Genomic DNA, 21,430 nt, shown 5'->3' on the forward strand with positions numbered 1-21,430 from the left:
ATCCACCAGAATGGATTTGAATTTTTAACATCTATGCACCCACTTTTGTAAAGGAAACACTACTACAGCCTAAATCACACATTGACCCTCACACATTGATAGTGGGGAGACTTCAATACTCCACTTTCACCAATGGACAGGTCACCAGACAAAACTGAACATAGAAATGCTGGAGCTAACTGACATTATAAACCAAATAAACAACAGATATCTAAAGAACATTCCACACAAACATAAAAATATACCTTCTTTTCAACACCTAAAGGAATTTTCTCCAAAATTGGCTACATGCTTAGACACAAAGCAAGTCTCAATAGATACAAGAAGTCTCAATAGACGCAAGAAAATTAAAATTACTCCCTGCATCCTATCAGACCACCACAGATTAAAGCTGGATATCAACAACAGCAACAGAAAGCTAAAGCCTCATGGAAACTGAACAACTCTGTACTGAATGAAAAATGCGTTAAGACGGAAATTAAGGACTTTCTGGGATTCAATGAAAATGAATGCATAATATACCCAAATTTATGGGACACAATGAAAGCAGTGCTAAGAGGAAAGTTCATAGCATTAAGTACCTATATAAAAGAAATTGAGACATCCAAGGCTAGAAACTTAACAGCATATCTGAAAGCTCTAGAACAAAAAAGAAAGAAGCACACCCCAAGGAGTAGATGTCAGGAAATAACCAAACTGAAGGCTAATATCAATAAAATAGAAACACAGAGAACAATAGAATCAATGGAACAAAGAGTTGGTTCTTTGAGAAAATCAACCAGGTAGACAAACCCTTAACCAAACTAACTAAAAGAGTAAACATCCAAATTAATAAAATCAGAAATGAAAATTCATTGTTTGAGACCAGTATACCTCCCAAGAATGACACCAAATAAACCTGCATTTATCTGTTTCTAATCTGATCTGATCAGGGCCTTTTGCATTGGTAGAAACCTGTATCGCGTACCAAAAACCCTGGAGAAGTTGAGCCCCCAGCTGGAGGGCCGGGCTCCAGGCTGCTTGGGGACCACTTCACTCCCCCCACTCTCTGCCTGACTCCATCAACTTTTGATTTGGATTGGAAGGCTTTCCTCCCAAGGCTACTCAACCTTCGCTGCTTGATCCCAGGCTACTGCGGGGGATCCCTCGTTCTAGTCTTCGGTTTCCAACACAAGCTCAGGAATAAACAACACCAGATCTAAACCTGATCTTCAGTCACCTCTGGGGTGCCTGCTATGAAATTTATCCAAATTGGGAGTGTCTCAGACTTTATGTCAAAACACAACCAATCTAAATGGCCACCAGAGGGCACTCTTGATTTTAACATCCTCCGTGGTCTTGAAAACTGTAGGAACATGAACTAATGGTCTGAGCTCCCTTATGTCTAGGGCTTTGGGGGCCTGTGCTCCCGCCTCTCCCTTTATAGCCAGTGCATGAAAGCACAAACCTTATTGGCCAGGGTTATGGCACTTCTTCATGCCTTTCATCCAGGAGCTCCACGATTCAGGCATCCCCCTTCTTTCCCCAGCCCCGCCTACCGCTTCCCTTTCTTCACTGCCACATAATTCACCTGGTTGCCAGCCTTCTTATCTTTACCCACCCCTTCCTTCTCCCTCTCCGTGACAAATATCAACCTTCCCCCCGAAACACCTCTCTCTCTTCTCCCTCTTCCTACTGCCCTCCCATCCTCTCTACCAACACAAGCTCCACCTAATGGTCAACCCCATCCGCTATCTCCACTTGCTCCCCATCTCCCTCCCATCTCCTGGCCTTCTCTGGCCCTCTCCACTTCTACAAAGCCACAACCTACACCCTGGTCCCCATCCACACACTGGCCGCCCCCCCCCCAGGGGGGACCTCCCCTGTGGCTTCTCATGCACGATCCTGGGGATCCCTGTTCTCCTCTGGCCCCTCTGAGAGATGCCCGGCTGCATGTCCCTTTCTCCCTCCAGAATCTATCCCAAATCAAAAAGCAATGGGAATGGTGGAGTTTTTGGAGCATAGGATTCACAGAATACAGTATGTGGGGCCAGTAGACAGCTTTCTCCAGTAGGGAAGCCTGCAGGCAGTCCTGCTGCAACACCTCTGGGCCCACAAAAAAACAAACAAACAAAAATTAAATTGCTCACAAGTTACTCCTCCCCTGAAATTCCAACACTAGAGGAGGTAGGAAAAGTTTTGTCTATTTTGTATGTATAAATGGATCTGTGCCTGTAAATTTTGTTGCAAACATGGAGCAACACAGAATTGCATCAAACTCAGTTAAATATATAAAAGTATATGGACATTGCATGTTTGTTTCCCTGGTCTTGAATGTGTAAGTTTGCTATGTTCCATGTGTCTTGGTGATCGATCAACTGTTTCTGTTGCAACTAATTGCCTGGGCTCAGAATTTACCTCTGGGCTTTCTGGCCACTGAACCTAATGTAATAACAGTAATTTGCGCATCATTCATGTATAAATAATACTAAAGTTGTTTTTATGCTATTCCACTTTAATAAAAAGCTGGGTCTGGAACTGAGTTATGGCTCAGCCTTTTTCAGACCCAGGCATGGTTTTTAAAGTCTCTGTGTCTGAGGTCAAAAACTGCTAGCAAGAAAGAACAAGAGCTGACCAGCTAAGGGATTGTTAGCTTATAAGTTATTGGATATGGTTACAAATCTGAAATATCTGTAACAAGATTAACTTAAAACTCTTAACTTAGAGTTGGAGCTATTCTGAGAATAAATTGGTTTGCTACCATCTTAACTAAAGGCAGTTGCCCTTTTGACTAGGGTTGGATAAGGCGGATGTCATGGCTTCACTGCCACCTTGACTGAGGGCAGCCACAAGGAATGGGCCAATCAAGGAGACAACAGATCTCCAGGGATACTTTTAAATTGGGATAAGATTTTGTCTAATTCCTGTTCTGTCTTAAAAGCCAAACTTATAAAAGATAGTATTTAAAACAATGCTTGTTTAATAGGGTATTAAAGCTGCATCTCTGTGTGTTCATACAACATATCTTGCAGGCAGCCAAACTTTGTAATGTAAGAGCAATCCACTAGGTATTGATTTTAGAGACACTGGATTTACACTGTTAAAACTTGGTTTTGTCTTCTGCAAATTACGGTTGTGCTCGATGTCTTCATTTTTGAAGGAAAAAAAAGTACTTTCATTTAATGTTTCCAGAACACACAGTTAAAAGATCTTAAACTTCTTTAAAAGGGATTTTTAGAGTTTTATAGAAGGTTTAAGTAAACTGGATTTTTCAAGAAACTGTTTTAAAATGATTAAATTTATAAGGCTATGAGACATTTTAAATTTTACAAGATATTTTATTATAATGTCTTTGTTAATATATAATCTTGATAAATAAATAAAAGGCTAAAAATAAAAAAAACAAAAATAAAAGGCTAAATCTTAGGACCACTGATAGACACCAGAGACTAAGATATTCCTAACTTAAGATATAGTAAGATGGTAACCAAAGCAGTCTGGGGGAAAAAAGAAAACCTTGTATCCACAGAGTCTCTCACCCTACTTAAGGTCTATTCAAGCTAAGATAAATTAAAACACATATGACTAACCTCCTTGTTTTTGCTAGCATTGCTAAGCTGTAGCTAATTTGCTAAACTAAGTTATACAGGGAACTATAATGGTACACTATGTAAGTATTTTAAAAGTTCCCAACCTCTTGTGGGCTTTGTTTTTAAGTCAAAAATTGTTTGTAGCCTGAAGCTTTTCTCTGCCCTACTCAGTCCCACTGGACCGGTTTCTGGTCCCCCAAAGTCACTTATAAAAAAATCACTCAGAGGCTTAACATTAATTACAAACTGTTTGGCCTATTAACTCAGACTTATTAACTAGCTCTTACAACTTAAATTAACCCATTTCTATTATCCTGTATTTTACCACAAAGCTCGTGGCAGGTTACCTCACATCTTGTTCACCTGGTGGCTGCTGGTGTCTCTCAGACTCCTCCTTCTTTTTCCTGTATCTCTGCTTGGATTTCCTGCCTAGCTATAGCCTATATTTGGCCTAGCTATATAGGACAAAACAGCTTTACTCATCAACCAATAAAGGCAACGCATATTTGAAGCATACAGAAGGGCACCCAATCAATTGTTACTTGTATTATAAACTTTTAAAGGTGATTAAGGATTAATCCTTGAGATGTTTGGAGCTATACTTAATAGATAATGGTCCTCAAACTGTCAAAGAGTTGCTGAATATGGCATTTAAGATACTTAAACTTACATGACAGACAGAGACTCCCAAATCCTAGCAGTGAACCCTAAGGTCTCCAGAAAGACAATGGACACAACAATGGATGACTCAACCTGGACTGTGATAATGCTAACCACTAAACAAGACTGCCCTAATGCCTCACCTGCCAGGGCTCAGCCCAAATTGTAAACAAATAGGGCACTGGAGAGTTGATTGCCTCACTTTGCCTAGACAAAGTAAAGTCAATCCCTCCCTTATTCTTCCACAGAAAAGCCTCTGGGCCTGGCAGCCAAGGCTGCTGTCCTGGCACCCCTACATCCAATGCCATGGAGGCCATAGGAGCCTGGGATAACTGTCTAAGTAAACAACTATGGATTAGTCTCTATAATTTTGGTTTGTCCTTCTCAATTCTCTGATCACATTGACAGCTAGGTTAACTGTAGCTTTGTCAGTTAACCAGCTCCTCCCTCTCTCCCCCAAGGCTACAACCACCTTGGTAGTTCATTAGTTAGTTAATGCTACTAGGTCCCTTGGCTTTAAAAAAAAAAGCAAACAGGTTTACCTTGATTGTAGAGTTCATATTAAAGGATAAACAGGTTTCAGGTGTAAATTTCCACTAAATAAACTTGCTTTGCTATGATTGTTCTCAAATAAATGTCTGTGACTCTGATAAATCATATAAGGTCTAAGTTCTAAGGGTATAAGAAAAATATCTCAACCACAATCTCTCCATTCATGTCCGTGAGCCTTCTTTTGACACTGGTCCTTCAGTTAACACTGTAGAGACAAGCTAAGTTTGCCATGATTTCCCCTTCATCTTTTAAGCCTGATTTAGGCTGGAAACCTATGCAGTTTCTCCCAGCAATGATGGGCATCTTGTCTTCAGCCCTGATGGCATCTTAGGCACAAGAGCCATAGCACACTTAGTTACTCTAACTGCCAAATTATCTAAACAACTCCCCTCAGAGACCAAACCCCATGGAAGAGGGGGAGTAAAGACTGTAAGAATCAGGCAATGAAAGACACCAAGAGAACATGGCCCACAGAGTCAGTTAGTCAGGGCTTATCTGGGCTCACAGAGACTGAATCAGCAGTGTTGAAAGGCATTTTATTGTATTGTGTAAACATATGTCACTGTAATTGATTTAATAAAAAGCTAAATGGCCAATAGCTAGGCAGGAGGTATAGACAGGACTTCCAGACAAGAGCTCTGGGAAGAAAAGAATGGGAATTGCCAGGCAGATGCAGAGGAAACAGGATGTCCAGGAAGACAGGTAAAAGCCACAAACCTTGTGGCAACACTTAGATTAATAGAAATGGGTGAATTTAAGTTAATAGCTTAAGCTAAGGCCAAGGTTTCATAATTAATAAGTGTCTGTGTTATGATTTGGGGGTTGGTGATACATCTGGCATCCAACTCAGGACTTTAGATCATGCCCCAGGTGACAAAACCACCACTCACACCACACTCCCCCCTCCTCTGCCCCAACAGCCGGCTCTGTCTTCCCTGGCTGTACAGCAGTAGACAGTAGAGTACACTACCAATCCATTCCACTCCCAACAGGCATCTTGGTTTTCTCCCACACTGCAGGAACAGAAGACAGGCCAGTCCTATCCCTCAATGCATCATAGCTGTGTGTATTTCCCCTACAAGTTTCCTTACATTGGCTCTTAAGACAGCTCACCCCCTTCCCACATATCATGTGAGCAGCCACATTGGCCCCCAGCCCAAGCATGCAATCATCATGACTCAGGGAACCCCACTGTACACTCTACATGCAAGCAGCTGCAGGTGCCATCATCTAGGCCCATGTAGCACAGTAGCAACCACTGTGACTCCAGGACCTGCTATGCTAGACTGGCTACCTGGGCACCACACTGTACCCCCTAAAGCACTGCTACTGTAGCTGGATACCCATCCCCACCCCTGCACATCTCTGCCTGTGCTGTCAGCATCATTGGATGTGGTAAGATACTTGGGAATTTTTATATGGGGAATTCTTTTTTTTAAGGGGGAGAAGGTGGCACCCTTGTTAAGATTAAGAAATATCACAATGCAGGGAGTTAAGCCCCTGTTTACTACTACTATGGATGGCTTACAAATGGAAAAAAACGAATGAGGGAGCTGAAAGTGTCATATTGTTGGCAATATGACAATTAGTTTGGTAACTCGTATTTTATCCCTTAAAAAGGTGGCTTGATAACTGTGCCAAATGATAATTAGAAAGCCTTACTAATGAAAATAAGAAAAAGTGACTGATAAGGTACAAGCCTTAGAAGAACTTATTGTAGTAAGATCAAACTTTAGAAAGACTTACTACAGACATGATGCAAGCCTCAGAAAGGCCTTCTAATAAAAATAATAAAAATCCTCAGACACAGACAGAGGAGTTTCGAGCAGAACCTACCACACCATTGCATTATGAAACTGGATATAAGCAGTCAAGGATTATTAGCAAACCAACCTTAATTTATACAGTTACTATACAAGAACAGCAACCAGATGACAGGTACCCTCAAAGCTATGCAGAAGTTACCTGGGATCCTGTAGAAATATTAGAAGATATTTAAGGAAGTGGTCATTTCATATTATATGCATTCACTCTTTGTGAAGCAGATATTAAATGCATAGACAACTGGCAACAGAATTATTCCACAAGACTGGAAAAATTTAGCTAAAGCAATACTGAAAGCTTGCCCTCAATTATAATGAAAATTATGGTGGAGAGAGTAAGCTAGGGTGATAAAACAGTGAAATAGGGCTAGAGGTATTGAAATTTCCCAAGACGAGCTTCTCAATGAGGGTGAATATGTAGATTTGCAAAAACAGTCTAGATTTGATGATACAACTTGGCCCTATGTCATTTAGCAGCTTTGAATGCTTGGGATAAGGTTGAAGAATCAGAAAAGTGGCCTGAGTCATTTACTAAAATTATACAAGGCCCAAAAGAAGCCTCCCCTGATTTTTTAACAAAGATTAACTTCAGCTATAAATAAAATGATAGCAGATCCAGAAGTTAGACAAACATTTATTGGATCTTTGGCATTTGAGAATGTTAATTCAGAATGCAAAATGATGATTAGGTCTTTAAAAGCAAGATTGGCACCCATATATGAATGGATCCAAAATACAGATGATATTGGATCTCATGCTTATGATGCTGCTTTCATAGGAGAAGTAATTTCTAGAAATTTTAAGAAAAATCAAAATATCAGATATTTTAATTGTGGTAAAACAGGTCATTTGGAAAGGAATTGTAGGCAAGATGTTCCTAAAACAATGTTGTTGTTTTTTTTCAAGAGATAATCCAAACAGATGGCCCCAGCCTTCTGGAGTATGCAGAAAGTGTAGCAAAGGCTAACATTGGACTGATGTATGCAGATCAAGTAGGGACAAGCAAGATAAGGCTTTTCCATCAGTAAACACTCTGAGGGGTCTTCCCACAGGCCCCAATATCAAATATGGCTCACTCATTCCCTGTCAGCATGGGAGAAACTCACCAACAGAGTAACTCAAAGACTTAATGCCTATTGTCAAAAACCACACTGCTCTGGATATGACCAAAGACAGAACTTCCATAGATACAACTTAAGGCTCAAGAGAGATCAGAAAAAAGTATTTTGGCAAACTGCTATAATGAAACCAAAGCTTTGAAACTGAAGGTTTGATAGACATAGGTAAAGATGTAACAATAATTTCACCAAAATCTTGGCATCCAGATTGGCTCTTCAAGAGGTAAATGTTCAACTTCTTGGGATGAAACTTTATCTCAGGTAAAACAAAGTACAAGATAGGTCAAATGCATAGGGCCAGAAGGGTAAGAGGGAAAGTTAAAACCATATGTGTCCAACATAGCAATGAATTTATGGGGATATGATTTGTTGCAGCAATGAAAACACAGATTAACATCCCTCCAATCTCAGAAACAAACTGTAAATAAAGAATACTTCTGAGAGAAATATTGAAAGATACTTTCAAGGACAGTCACAGATTGTTCAGATTGTACATAACCAGGGCACAGCAGCTGGTGATCTTTCTCAGGTACCAACAGCCCAACCTTTGAAATAGTTAACTGACAAAACTGGGTGGAACAGTGGCCTTTGACATCAGAAAATTTATAGGCACTAGAACAACTGGTACAGGAGCAGCCAGGTGCTCAACATACTGAAGAATTGGCCAATCTTTGTAATTCTCCTATGTTTGTCATTAAAAAGACCTTCTTATTTAGAAAAAAAAGGGTAAGTGATTTTTTTGCCATACAGATAGTCACTAAGAAAGACAAGACGGCCTTACAAAAGGCAACTACTAATAGATTCCAAGCCTTAGAAGAACTTATTAAGATTTATAGAAAGAATATTCAGACACAGATGAAGGAAGTTAGAGGAGAGTCGACTTCACCATTACTTCATAGAATTAGAGATAAGAGGCCTAGGTTGTTAGCTCACCTGCCATAATTTATCCTGTTATTATTTATGAAAGGCCAGCAAATAACAATTGCCCCATAGGATATGCAGACTGTCAATATGAAAGATTTTTAAAATATCAAGGAATCAATAGTTTCTTACGGTATGCATTCAGCATATGTGAGACAGATGTCAAATACATGGTCTCCTAGGAATATAATTACTCCAAATGACTGGAATCAATCAGCAGTATTTGAATGTGCTCCTCAATTACAATGAAAAATCTATTTGAGAGAAGAAGCTAGGACTGTTTAACAACAAGGTAAGAGTAGAGGATTTAAGACTTCCCAATACCAAATACTTAGTGATGTAAATAGTTATGCTGATATAAATAGTCAGGCTACATACAATGAACATACCTTGTCCCTATGCCATACAGAAGCCAGGACTTCTAATAAACCCTGCACTTTCCCATTACACAGTGACAGGACAACAAATGATGCAGCTATCTCTCCCAGGACTGGACCATTATCCCAATTTTTCAGGGTCCCCTAAAGATGCCATCACTCCTAGACAACAGGAAGCAATCCAGAGAACATGATGCCCACATTCCCAGTAGTAGGGTAAATGATTATTTTTCATTCATTGGGTTTATGGATGTTTGTCATTGTTTAAGGAGGTTGGTTACAAATTGTTAGTGGTAATGGTCAAGAAAAAAGCTGAGCAAAGGAGATTAGATTCAGGGTCCTCTTTCTGAAGGGAAAGGGGAAGATATAGTATAGAAATGATGGGATCAAGGGTGGACTGTTGAGTCTACTTTGATTAATGACTACTCCCAAATATTTTAAGTTTCTATGAATTTTTGTATGTTGATACAAATTTAAAGCTATTTTGTTATATTGTACATAAATTTCCACTCTTGTTTAAGGTATTATACATGTTTGCCTCAATTAACAATGCAATGTAAATTTCTAGTCCTTGACAACTATTTAGGATAATTAAAAAATACTGGTAAGTAATGAATCATCTATAACAATCAAACTTGTAGTCAGGTATGTTTTCAAGGTCATACAGAGATATATTTTATATAGATAGGTGACCTTCAAACACTTCAAAAACCAACAGAATTTTGCATGTAAAATGTTTTAATAACATAAGGCTTTTCATGGCAGTGAGACACATCTGCTCCTGGCAGCACTAATCTGCTTCACAAAAAGGATAATAGGCATTGAAGAACCTCCACATGGAGTTTGCTTTCAATGTAGCAAAGTTAGCCACTGGGCAAAGAAACTGCCCTTGCCTTGACTGCTGACAGTATGCTGTCCAAACTGGAAAAGCAGGACACAAAATGTGACTGCTGAACTTTTCCAAGACAAGGTAGGCCAGTCCTTTAAAATTCCTGCTTCACAGAAAAGTCTGTCAAATATTCTTGGCATTGGGCAAAAGATGGATGTTGAAACATTGCAGAGTAACCTTTGGTGACTGTCTAAGCAGCCAGCTGCTTCTATCATTTCTTATAGTATTGAAGTTTCTTGCTCTGCACTTTCTGTTTACTCAGATAATATTAATCCTTCTTGGGTCTCTGATGGGGTTGAAGACTAGATAGTTATATTTCAGTTTTACTTAGTCATGATAGAAAGTAAATTAGGTACAAAATTTTGGACTCATCAAGAGAAGATAGAAAATGGAGTATTTTCTCTGAATTTGCCAAATATAAATGAGATGAACATTGTAAATGTAATTCTTACCTGATAATTGTTCTTAATCATATGTAGCTTTACTATGTTAGAGTTAAAAAACCTTTCCTTTTTATTTAGACAGAACAAGGGAAGTGTTGGGAGATATTTTATTACACTGTGTAAGCATAAGTCACTGTAATTGACTTAATAAAAAGCTAAACAGACGTAGCTAGGCAGGTGGTATAGGCAGAACTTTGAGACAGAGAGAGCTCTAGGAAGAAGAAAGAGGGAGCCATTAGCCAGACACAGAGGAAGCAGAACATACAGGAGTAGAGTTAAAAGCCACAAGCTACATGACAGCATGTGGATTAATAGACATGAGCTAATTTAAGTTATAAAGGCTAGTTAGAAACAGGTCTAAGCTAAGACCAATGTTTCATAGTTAACAATGAGTCTTTGTGTCATGATTTAGGAACTGGCAGTACAGAGAAAGGTTGCTACAGCATGTGGACTGCATGGGTCAACACCAGTTCTTCCATCTATGTTATGGTTGTTTGCTTGCCGTTTTGTGGGACTTCTAAAGGTGGTAGTAGGTGTATATCTGACTCATTTGCCTGCCCTTGGACCTCTTTTCCTCCTATTGAGTTGCCTTGTCCGGCCAGAATATCAGACCTCTCACCTTGTCTTACTGTATCTTGTTTTGACATGTTTGGTTGTTGTCTGTGGGATGCCTTCTCTTTTCTGAAGACAAATGAAGGTGAAGTGGATCTGGGGAAGAGGGAAGGTAGCAAGGAACTGGGAGATGTGGAGGGATGAGAAACTGTGGTCAGGATGTATTGCATGAGAGAAGAGTAGCATTTTTTTAAAAGAAACCTATATGATTAATAATTATGGATCTTGTAGAATGTAAGCCCATATTTGCCTTTAAGAAGAATACAAATATTGAGGCTGGCCTTGAACTCCTGACTCTCCTGGCTCCACTTTCTGAGCTTTGGGATTACAGGTGTGCTCCATCACACTTAGCTCAAGCAAAAGACTCTTGAGTAGCATCTTGGAATGTTGCATGGTGCTCTGGTCAGTTGCCATCCACTGCCCCAGCAAGGTAACCCCTAAACAATACTAGCTTTTGACATCATCACTTTGTCTTGCCTGCTTTTGAACTTCCTATACATATATACAGCTAGAAAACTGGTCTCTGTCACTCAAGAATATATTTGTGGGGGACTGGAGAGATGGATCAGAGGCTAAGAGCTCTGGCTGTTCTTCCAGAGGTCCTAAGTTCAATTCCCAGCAACCACATGGTGGCTCACAACCATCTGTAAGGAGAGCTGGCTACCTCTTCTGGCATGCAGACATACATGCAGACAGAACACTGTATATGTAATAAATAAATCTTTTTTAAAAAAGAATACAAATACATGTCCTATGTAAATAGGAAGTAATTTAAATCCCAATGAAAAATTAAATGCAGTCTCTTCTTCAGAGGAAAAAGAGAGAGAGAGATGTCAGTGTTTTTTCTATACAATATGCTCAATTGTTTTGTTTTGTTTTGTTTTGTTTTTTGAGATATAGTTCCTCTGAACATCCCTGGCTCTCCAGTAGCTCACTCTATAGACCAAGATGGTCTCAAACTCAGAGATCCACCTGCCTCTGCCTCCCAAGTATTGGAATCAAAGGCATGTGCCATGACCACAGCAATATGCTCAATTGTTACAGATATTATCACTATAATTTTATATTTTCTACCACATGTACAACAATATTTTAATTTTATTCATAAGTATTTGAATAATAGTAATAACTTTCATTTATAAATGGCCTATAATTGCCCACCCAATTGGTAAACAGGTTTCAGTTAACTTAAATCTACATATTTAGCATTTACATGTATCCCATATTACAATAAAAAAGCAGAAATATCACAATTTATCTTCCAGTCTCCCAAATTTAAGACTGCAGAAATCACAGTTTCAAACCCTTATCTATTCTGTTTCATACTTGAGCAATTAATTTATCATCTGCTGATGCTCAGCTTGAAATCAATGCTCAGGGGACTGCTTCAGCATAACCTACAAGCCCTTTTCAGAGAGGTCCTGAATTACGATCCCCAGCATTAGCTAGAATACTTTGTATTTTTCAAGTGATGTTAAAATGTGTTCATCATCCAAGCTGCTTTGCTTTCTGAAAACATTACCAAAAAAACTCTCCAGAGGGTGCATCATTTCCCAGAAACAAGTTCTAACATCATGCCACATTCTTATCCTCAGAACAAAGGTGTATTCAGACTCAAAAGAATTCTAATAGCAACTACTGAGTCCTGGCTGACTAGTTATTCCTGTCATTTATGTTGGCCATACCCATAACTTTCCTGGACATTGAACAGAGTTTAAATTTGTCACAGAAGTTCTATTTGTTTGCCCATTCTACATACAATCCATGTCTAAGATATTTGAAGAAAATCTCTGTCTAATTACTTCTCTTGTTTTACCTTCAGCTAGCAGTCAAAGATTTTAACAAGGGGAAAAAACATTTACAACTAATGCCGCACTGATTTTATTCTACTAAAACACCCTCTAATATTTAACTAGCCACATTACATTACCTCAGTCTATGATTTTTGACAACTATATAATGGAAATGCAGCTGGTAGCTCAAGCTTAGGAGATAAATGTAAAATTGTGTATTACACAGGGAATACCTAGCCATATATTTCACTTAGGCAATGGTCCATTTGCTTCCCTTTCAGAAAACCAAACATGTACTTACATCCCTCAGTGATTTGCTGATGTTCTTAAGATCCACCTGAAGAATATTTCCAATGATTGGGAGAGGAGTGGGGCCAGGAGGAAGCTTTCTTCTCTGAGAGTTCTGCCTCCATAGTGAAAGGAGAAGCAGACATGCGAGAACAAGCCCCAGAAACACACCTAGAACCATAGCTGCCCTCTCTTCTTACTGACATGAATGCGTGCTTACCACATGAAGCTTATATAATGAAGTCTGCTAATACACATGTGAGTCCTGGATCCAAAACAGACCAACCAGGGACAAGATTTAATCTTTCCTCCCAGTGGACTTTGTTCCAACATACTGATTAAAGTAAAATACTGAGTCCTTTGCTCTCGTTTATACCATAGCAGATTGTAGCTTAATTGTAATGGGCTGGGTTCCAAGAACTTGGGTGAAAGGGTTTTCTTATATGTAACCATAACTGAAAAAGAAAAAAATGAAGCTATTTCACAATAGAAAATTGAGAAGTTGTGCAAAATTATGGATTCTCAAGTTAATGACCACTTGAACTTATTATAGTGTAGAAATTTAATACTTTATATAACCTCCAAATAAATAGAAATGTTATATAAAATGTTGTTATATAAACTAAATCTCCTTCCCCAACAATACTGTGTTTCTAATAATATACTATTGTTACAAAGACACAAATGTAAAATATCAAACATAACGGATTTTGAATGACAATATATCAAATTTTAATTAAACTAATGTGCATAATTTTTACTATGAGATAAATTTTAAGATGGAAACATAGATGCTAACATTTTATATTTTAAATGTGTGACAGTGAAAGACCCCCGAAGAGGTACTTTCGTAGAGGGAGACCCGCACCCAGGAATCAGCGAGACCACGAACTTGGATGCAAAACCGCAAGAGGCTTTATTGGAGATACGGGTACCCGGGCGACTTAGCTTCTGTGTGGCTAAGCGCCCCGAGCCAAGGGAAAGGGGTCCTTATATAGGGAAAAAGGCACAAGCTAGGAGCAGGGATTCTATTGGATAATTCTAATGAGGCATTGTACAGAGCTATTCCCATTGGTCAATGTAAATGAGGCGCTATACAGGGTTATTCAAATGAGGCGCAGTACAGAGTTATTCAAATGAGGTGAAACACAGAGTCTTTCAAATGAGGCGAAATACAGAATCATTTCTATTGGATGGTTCAAATGAGACACAGAGCCATTCCAGATCAGCATATTCTCAAGGTCTGGTGTCTGGTGTCTGGTACAACAGACTCAATTCCCCCCCTCCGCTTCCTGATGGGGGCGGAGACCTTGGGATGGAGTGTTTCTCATCGGGCGGGGGCTCAGGGGCAGGGCTCCAGGCCGGCTCATTTGGTGTTTGTTCTCGTGCCGGCCCACCTGGTGCTCGCCCTCGTGCCGGCCCACCTGGTGTGCGTTCTCGGGCCGGGCGGGCTAAGGGGCAGCGGGGGAAGTGGAGGCCGGCGGGGGGGTAGGGATCAGGGAAGCCGCCGACCGGAGGAGGAGGCAAACTTGAGAAAGAAAGGGCTAAGGGGCAGGGGTCTTTCAACAGAACTTTTTTGTCAGGAAACCTGTCATTCTAGCACAGGTCCTATATGTCAAGTATATTTAAAATTAGATCTGATAATCACCATTGCTTACAACTCAGAATAATTACATCAAGCAAAAAAATCTCACAATAGGAATTACCTTACTCTGCCCTTGTAGTAAAGTCAGAAGTTTCACATTAAATATGAATACCTCCTTTGACTAGGATATTCTTACAAACAAATGGAAAATAAAAATGAATCTTGCTCTCCACAACTAAGAAAGACTAAATCTCAGAGAATTTGTTGATGACAACTTGGGAAATTGTCGACCTCAAAATGTTCACTTAAGTTGAAGATTTCAACCTCGATCTTCAATCAAGCAAATCCCATCTAACATGGACTGGATCTAATCCATTAGAGACTTTCACTATACTAACATTTTCTTCCCATGGGACCCCACGAGGCTACCATTGTCCTATTTCAGCAGGAAGTAACTTGGAGGATGCTACGCCCCCGCTCCCCATTATTGTCTGTTAGGATAGTGTAAGCCTAGTTAGGAATGACGTTCCTATTGTTTAGGGTTGGGATTGGAAGGAGGTGTTCAGGTTTGGACACCTCTTTCAGATGACTTTAGGGTTTAGCTGAAATAGACATGGTTATAATATGCAATAGCAGATTTCTTGTATTTCACCTTTATGATTGTTAATTTTGGATACTTACACTGTTAAGTTTTAATCCTCTTTTAGACTAAAAGGGGAATTGTAGGGGACAGTAAGCCACACACGTGTGCCTGACCATGCCTGTCAAGGCATGGCCAAGGTGAGGTCAGAATGACTAGGGATTGGTTCTTAAGGGGCGGGCGGCAAAGCACATGGGAGCCCTTTTCCCTGGCCTCGTTGCTCGACTGCCCTGGGCACACTCTGGCTTGCGTTTGGCTGGTTTATTTATCTCAATAAAGATATCTTGACCTTACAGACTGTGGATCGTCTATTGTGGTCACACAATATGACCCCACTGACTCCTGTGTTTGAACACTTGGAGACATGGTTTTGAAAGAATTTGGATTCTTTAAGAAATAGAACTTTGTCCAAAGAAAAGGTTAATGTCTTTGGGATACTTGAGGGTGCTTAGGTTTTACAGCCTGAATCCACATGGTTAACTGTAGCACCTCATACTATGAGCCAAAATAACTCTTCAACCCTCAAATGGCTTCCTGTCAGATATTGATCATAGCAATTAGAAAAGTAACCAGTACAGAAAATTCATACAGAAAAGTGGGGCCATTCTGATTCACCTATGAAAGTATTGAGCTTTGGAACTAGTCTGCTATAAAGTTGCATGAGAGTTTGAAGATGAGAAGTAGGAATTTTTAGAGTATTATGACAGAGCTTAATGGGGAACTGTCTTAGGAGTTTGGAGGACTAGAATACCCAATGGAATGTGGGCCATGGAAGACTATTTCACAAGGTTTCTAATGGGAAATTACTCTTTACGAACTGGACTGGAGGTTATTCATGCTTCATTTGTACAAAGAATCTGGCTGCATTCTGTCGTGAGAACTTGAGTAAGTCTGGATTCAAAAGTAATGAATTTACTTAGTAGAGGAAAAGTCAAGACAAGGTAGCATTTTAGTTGTGACATGCTTGCTGATCGCTTCTCTTGCCCAGGTTATAAGAAATAACAACAAATGTTATAGATCTATATGAAAACATATAGTTTCAAAAGAAAAGGATACCTAATGTAGCCTGTATTTGATGGATGAAGGTACTAAAAAACTGTAATTGGAAAAGATATTACCACCACAAATTAGAAATGAGAAGGTGAGCATTGAGATGATTTATTCCTTGGCAACAAGACCCCATCCATGGTAGGTTGTAATTTATAGGAATGCAAATTCATTTTAAAGAAGAAAAACTAAAGTGAGAGTGTCACAACAGTTTTAATCTCAAAAAGCCTTGCCTTTCAAACATTTCCCTATGGGGAAGCTCAAAAGAACACTGAGGACACTGCATATGTGGCCCGATAGGGCCTATAATTTGTCTTGATTTGGAGTAGATCCTGGTGGCATTGTCTACATGCCACTAGCCTTGTAGGCATAAAAGACAGACTTAGAGAGTCATGGAGGCTTGCCCCCAAGGCTCAAAACAACTTCTGAGACCAAGAAATTGTGTGTCGGAATGGAATTCCATATATGAAATAACTAACAGGCCATTACATGAAGCTGAACCATATGTAGCAAGGAAGACCTCACGCTGTTGGAAATGCCAGTACTATGGGACACTTTCTGAAGAAGGCTCTAGACATAGGATGTAGCTGAGTCAAGAGAGTGGTCATATAAACTATGGAGGACAGACATCAAGGGTTGAGGCTACCCTAAGGTATCAGAACTTAACTGATTCCATTATGAGGCCCAGATGCTGGAGACTGAGTTGCAGGGATTTTTTATTCCCTACTGGGTTTCATTCTTGCTTTGTTCTGCTCTTTCCTTTCTCTGCTGCCATTTCTCCCTTTTAGTGTGGAAATATTTACTCCATCCCATATCAGAAGTGGTAACTAGGTTTTTATCTTACAGAGTTTCTGCTAACAGATTGCCTTAATGCTATGAAGGAATTTTAGACTTTCGACTATTGAGTAGTGTATGGACTATTGAAATCTATGGGAACTGTTTGAGTTGCAATAAATGCATTTTGAATTATGAGACAGCCAAGGGACTGTCTCATTGTAGGACCATGGTAGGAAATGTGGTTTGAATGAGAAAGGTCTTTCATAGGACTATGTGTTTGAACCCTTGTCCATCACTTGTGGCACTGGTTTAGAATTCTGTGGGAAGCAGAGGTAGAACGTTCCTGAAAGAAGTAGAGAACTGTGGGTTAGCTGAGCTGTTGTGATTTTGTGCCTGGCCCTTATTTCCTGTCTGTTCTATGCAACCTGTTCTACTGAGATTCAGGGATCCTCACACCCTCTCCTCCAAGATGAACACTATTCTCTCAAATTGTAACTCAAAATAAGCCCCACCTCCCTTAAGTTGCTTCTTGTCAGATAATTAGTCACACACCAACAAAAGCAGCCAATGCAATGAAGAAATAAGTAAATTATTCACTGCACAGAAGCTTGGAGTCACCATAATATTCACACACAGGTGAGGAAAAATATTTAGTGGACATGTTCTCAGTATCTCTCTGAAACAAATTTCCACATCACCAATGGCAATGCTTAGAAAAAAAATAGAACTTTATAAAGATATTATTAGATGTGGTACACATCAATCAATTCATTTATTTCCAGGTACTCAACTCATACTTTTTAAAAAATAAAAATTAAATCTTGTCAAGATGCAGATATAAATGTTTTAACAATCATCTTAATGGGGATTCTGACAATTTAAAGGGAATTTTCACACATATAATATTGTTTAGGATTCTCCCAATTACCATCTCCTAAAATAAAACTATTCCCATTTTAAGGCTTATAAATAAGACCTTGGAGATTCAGTCTTTTGGTCAATGACACACAGACTTCTCATCATAGATCTGAATCAAAAATAATATCAACTCAGTCTTCCAACCTTTCCTTTTAGCAAGTCATTCACTTTGATGGGATTCAGTACTATTTATTGTGGACCATAATTCTTTATTTTTCACCACATTGTCTTTGAATATAAATGTTAATTAGATAACATTTATAGCACATGTTGGTTGATAGGAGTGAATGACATTGAGAATTTGATTGCATCAGCATTTTGGTAAAAGCTTTATGTACAGCAGAGAAAGGCAAAGATTTGCTACATGGCTCACATAGCAAGAAATTCTTCTTTGAATTTTCATTTGAATTTTAATACATATATGAAATACCATTATATTAGCCTTCATTGTCCCCCCTCTAATTCCATCATATCCTCTTGAAGAAATCATTCTGCCAACTTCAAGGGTGTTTTTAATGTATATAAGCCACTACATCCAATTATGTTACCCATATATGCATGGTTATAAGGCCTTCCACTAGAACTTGGGACTCAAACCAATGGCTACATCCTCAAAGAAGAGGAGACATGAGAGTCTCAGCCTTGGTCAGAGCAGCTTCCTTTTGCATAGGGCATCAACCAACGCAGAAAGTGAATGCTTAGCCTCAAATAAGTCATTCATGTCAACCCCCTCCCCAAGGCTTAGGAAGCATCATGGAAGTTGGAAAGGAGAGCTGTGGGAAGCTGCCTTCTTCTGGACATAGTATGGTTAGTACACTCATGAACAACAGCATTTGTGGTTACCAGCATAAGACCTGCAAAATTCCAGCACAGGTGGGGGTACATGATCTTCAGGCCTCACAGAGCTCTAAATTTTTAAAGAATATCAGTATCATACTCTGCAATGTTTTGAAAGCAATAATTTTATTTCTTCAGAGATGCTTCTCTTTCTTCTGCTTTTCCTCCTTTCCACCAGGGTGATGCTTCAGACTGGCTGTCACCTCTGGTAGAATGACAGAATCAGAAATAACCTGAAGATAGAACAGGTCCCAGAACAACTAGTCCAAAATTTAATCTGAAATTAAGAAAAGAGCAATTCATAATGCAGTGCAATGATCAAAATACTTGGGAATTAACTGAATCAAAGAAGGTAAATATTTCCATGATTGATTTTATAAATCACTTAGGTAATAAATTGAAGAAGGAAGAACTAAAAGCATATTCTGTGCTCATGGGTAGTGATCAATATTTTTTAAATGTCCATGTCTACTGACAGTCTTTGAAGATCCCCCATGGAAGGCCTCACCCTCCCTGGGGAACAGGAAGGGGATGAGATAGGGGGTCAGTGGAGGGCAGGGGAGAAAGGGAGAGAGAGGGAACAGGGATTGACATGTAAAACAAGCTTGTTTCTAACTTAAATTTTTAAAAAAGACTGAAAAACAATTAATAAATGTCCATATCTAAATAGATTTAATAATTCCTAGAAATTCATATCAAAATTGAGGGCAGAGTGCAGTAAAGAAACTGCCAATATGACTGCTTCATTAGGGGGAAGGATTTGATAGTGAATAAAAGAGAGAAAATATCCAGAGGCATCTGGAAGAGTCTAGAGCAGAAAGAAAAAGAACAACACTGGATATGGCTAGGGCTGGAAAAGCAGGCAAGAGATGGGGAAGAATGGAGACTGCAAGGGACAGAGCATAGTGAGAGTCAAGATTGTGCTGGGTAGACAAACCATGTGAGTTATAAGGACAAGAATCTGGGGCTCAGATTCCTTTGGGAGACTGAAAGTCCATTTCACAAGTCCCTGTGGAATGCTGGCTTTTATCTAATCATCAGAAATCCTTCTATAGTCCAGCTTGAGCTCATTTCTATATATATGAGCAGTCCGAAACATAACAAAAAAATTACCAGTGACTTATTCCCAGAATTAGAAAAAAGAATTTACCAAAATTATATGGAATCACAAAACAAACTGCAAATATCCCAAGCAAACTGAGGTAAAAATTACAAAGCAGGATACATATATTACATAACCTAAAGGCATGCTTTAAAGTTACAGAAGTAAAAGCAACATGGTATCTCTTTAAAAATAAATAATCAATCAAAAACAAAGAATTAAAAGACATAGCCCAATGGAAGTTAACAGAGAATCTAGTGGTAAGCAAGTAAGCATGTGTATCTATTGATCTTGAACTAGTCTGGGTTAACTTCTGTAATGGGTGTAATGGTTACTTTTATAGCCACCTTTTTGCATGTGAATTTACAGTAGCAATAGTTCTTCAAAAGGCTATCTCTTCTCCACTTAATTGCCTTTGCTCTCTGGTCAAAGGTCAACTGATTATTACTGTAAATCTACTTTTACTTTTCTAATATTTCCATTCATCGCACTGCATTTTTACTAATATCATACTGTCTTAATTGCTGATGGCTCTGTAATAAGTCTTAAAGTCAAGTCAGATACTGTAGTCCTATGATGTTGTCCTCCTTCAATATTATTTTGGTTTTGCTTTTGTTTGTATTTTCTTTTTTTTCCTCCCAACACAAACTTTTTGGTTTTTGGAAGAAAACTGAATGAGAATTTATTTGAAGTTTGACTGGAGTGTATATGCCTATAGATTGAATGAGAAATAGTGATAATGAAATGAGCCTTTTTATTCACATAAAAGGAAATCTTTTGTTAATCTACACCTTATACATCTTCTTTAAAATTTTATTGTATTTACTAAGTTATTTTGTATATATTTTAAGGTATAACTAAGGCTGAAAACTAAGAATTTCATGTTTTTGTGTTAGTTTGAACCTATGTTATTAATTTTGAGCTAGCATACAATATATCATTTCATGCTAAGTGTTAGCATTGCATGGGTAGACTTAGAAGGCAATATGGTAGAGTGGAAGGCGCTTTCAATCCACTCTGAGTGAGAAGTTCCAGGACAAAAAGGCAAAACTACTTTCTAGGGGAAGAAAGAGGAATAAGAAACTAATAAAGGGGGTGACTAGAAAACTAAACAGCATGGATAAGCAGAAAAACAACACTCACAGAAGTTAAGAACAATTCACAACTTCAATCCTGGCCTTTGTGGATATGGATAAATTAAGGGCACAATCAGGTTAGCCAGTGAGTACAGAAAACATTAGTAACAGGAGAGTGAAAACCCTAATGAGGCAGGCTATGAAGGCAGAGAATTACGGAGACTCGGAAATGAGACCCATGGAAAAGAAAACAGACCCCCCTTACCCGTGTTTCTGGCATTCGAAGGGAATGAATGATATTGGCTCAGAAGATCAAAGATCAATTTCTCAGCACAAAGGAGATTTATTTGCCCCAGAGGGACAAAGGGCAGAGAATAAGAGACAAAGACAGGAGATGCAAGAT

General features: G+C 39.0%; 1 protein-coding gene across 2 annotated transcripts in view; it reads right to left on the reverse strand.

Annotated features, from left to right (window-relative positions):
• LOC113830663 (cytochrome P450 2C42-like) overlaps positions 1-13,226 on the reverse strand; it is a 56,457-nt gene extending 43,231 nt beyond the window's left edge. For both annotated transcript variants that reach the window (XM_027407422.2, XM_035443081.1), the window contains exon 1: positions 13,059-13,226. In XM_027407422.2, the coding sequence (XP_027263223.1) occupies positions 13,059-13,226 (168 nt within the window). The remainder of the gene's footprint in view (positions 1-13,058) is intronic.
• Between the last annotated feature and the right edge of the window lie 8,204 nt (positions 13,227-21,430).

Source organism: Cricetulus griseus, chromosome 3 (assembly GCF_003668045.3).
Source record: "Cricetulus griseus strain 17A/GY chromosome 3, alternate assembly CriGri-PICRH-1.0, whole genome shotgun sequence".
Classification (NCBI taxonomy): Eukaryota; Metazoa; Chordata; class Mammalia; order Rodentia; family Cricetidae; genus Cricetulus; species Cricetulus griseus.